The sequence below is a fragment of the Eimeria mitis genome, genomic scaffold (genome assembly GCF_000499745.2).
Source record: "Eimeria mitis Houghton genomic scaffold, Emh_scaff3282, whole genome shotgun sequence".
In the NCBI taxonomy this organism is placed as follows: Eukaryota; Apicomplexa; class Conoidasida; order Eucoccidiorida; family Eimeriidae; genus Eimeria; species Eimeria mitis.
The window spans coordinates 2,613-3,639 of NW_013571622.1; the positions used below are offsets into that span (position 1 = coordinate 2,613).

Sequence of the window (1,027 nt, forward strand, 5' to 3'; positions counted from 1 at the left end):
TGTTGCTGTTGCTGCTGCTGCTGGTGTTCATGCTGCTGCTGCTGCTGCTGCTGTTGCTGTTCATGTTGCTGTTGCTGCTGCTGCTGCTGCGGTTCATGCTGTTGCTGCTGCTGCTGTTGCTGTTCATGCTGTTGCTGCTGCTGCTGCTGCTGTTGATGCTGTTGCTGTTGCTGCTGCTGCTGCTGCTGCTGATGATGATGATGATGCTAATCGTGATGGTGCTGCTATTGCTGCTGCTGCTGCTGATGGTGGTGGTGGTTCTGCTGCTGCTAGTGGTGCTGCTGCTGCTATCACTGATGCTGCTGCTGCTGCTCATGCTGCTCCTGCTGCTGCTAGTGCTGCTGCTGCTGCTGCTGCTGCTGCTGCTGCTGCTTCTGTGTTTGGCTGCATGCGGTTGCTAGCGCTGGCGCTTGTGCTGCTGCTGCTATATCTGCTGCTGCTGCTGCTGCTGCTGCTGCTGTTGCTGCTGCACCCTATACTTCTACCCCACAATCTGTAATTATTGTTTCTGCTGCTGTTGTGTCTGCTGCTGTTCCTGCTGCTTCCTGTTTCTCCTGCTGCTGCTGCTGCTGCTGCTGTTCCTGCTGCTTTCTGCTTCTCCTTCTCCGTCTCCTTCTGCTGCTGCTGCTGTTGCTGCTGCTGCTGCTGCTGCTGCTGCTGCTGCTGCTGCAGCGTTTTACAGCAATAGTGGGCCCCAACGGTTCCGGCAAAAGTAATTTAATTGATGCTATGCTTTTTGTTTTTGGGCGAAGAGCGCAACAAATAAGATTAAAAAAAGTTACTGAACTTATTCATAATTCTGCTGCTGCTGCTGCTGCTGCTGCTGCTGCTGCTGCTGCTGCTGGTGGTAGCGGTGGTGGTGGTGGAGCGGGAGAAGGAGAAGCAAGGCCGAAAAAAAAACATGCAGCAGCAGCAGCAGCAGCAGCAGCAGAGGGACAGCAGCAAGATACTGGCCAGCATCTGCTGCAGCATGCAAGTGTCTCCGTTTTCTTTCAGGAGATCATTGATCATGTAAGCTGCAGCAGCA

The 1,027-nt window shown here is 53.8% G+C and overlaps 1 protein-coding gene across 1 annotated transcript in view; it reads right to left on the bottom strand.

Annotated features, from left to right (window-relative positions):
- The window catches only part of EMH_0064310 (uncharacterized protein), a gene marked incomplete at both ends in the record, with an annotated part of 432 nt that extends 116 nt beyond the window's left edge, over nt 1-316 (bottom strand). The window contains one exon of the mRNA XM_013498237.1: nt 1-316. Coding sequence (XP_013353691.1) covers nt 1-316 — 316 coding nt within the window.
- Between the last annotated feature and the right edge of the window lie 711 nt (nt 317-1,027).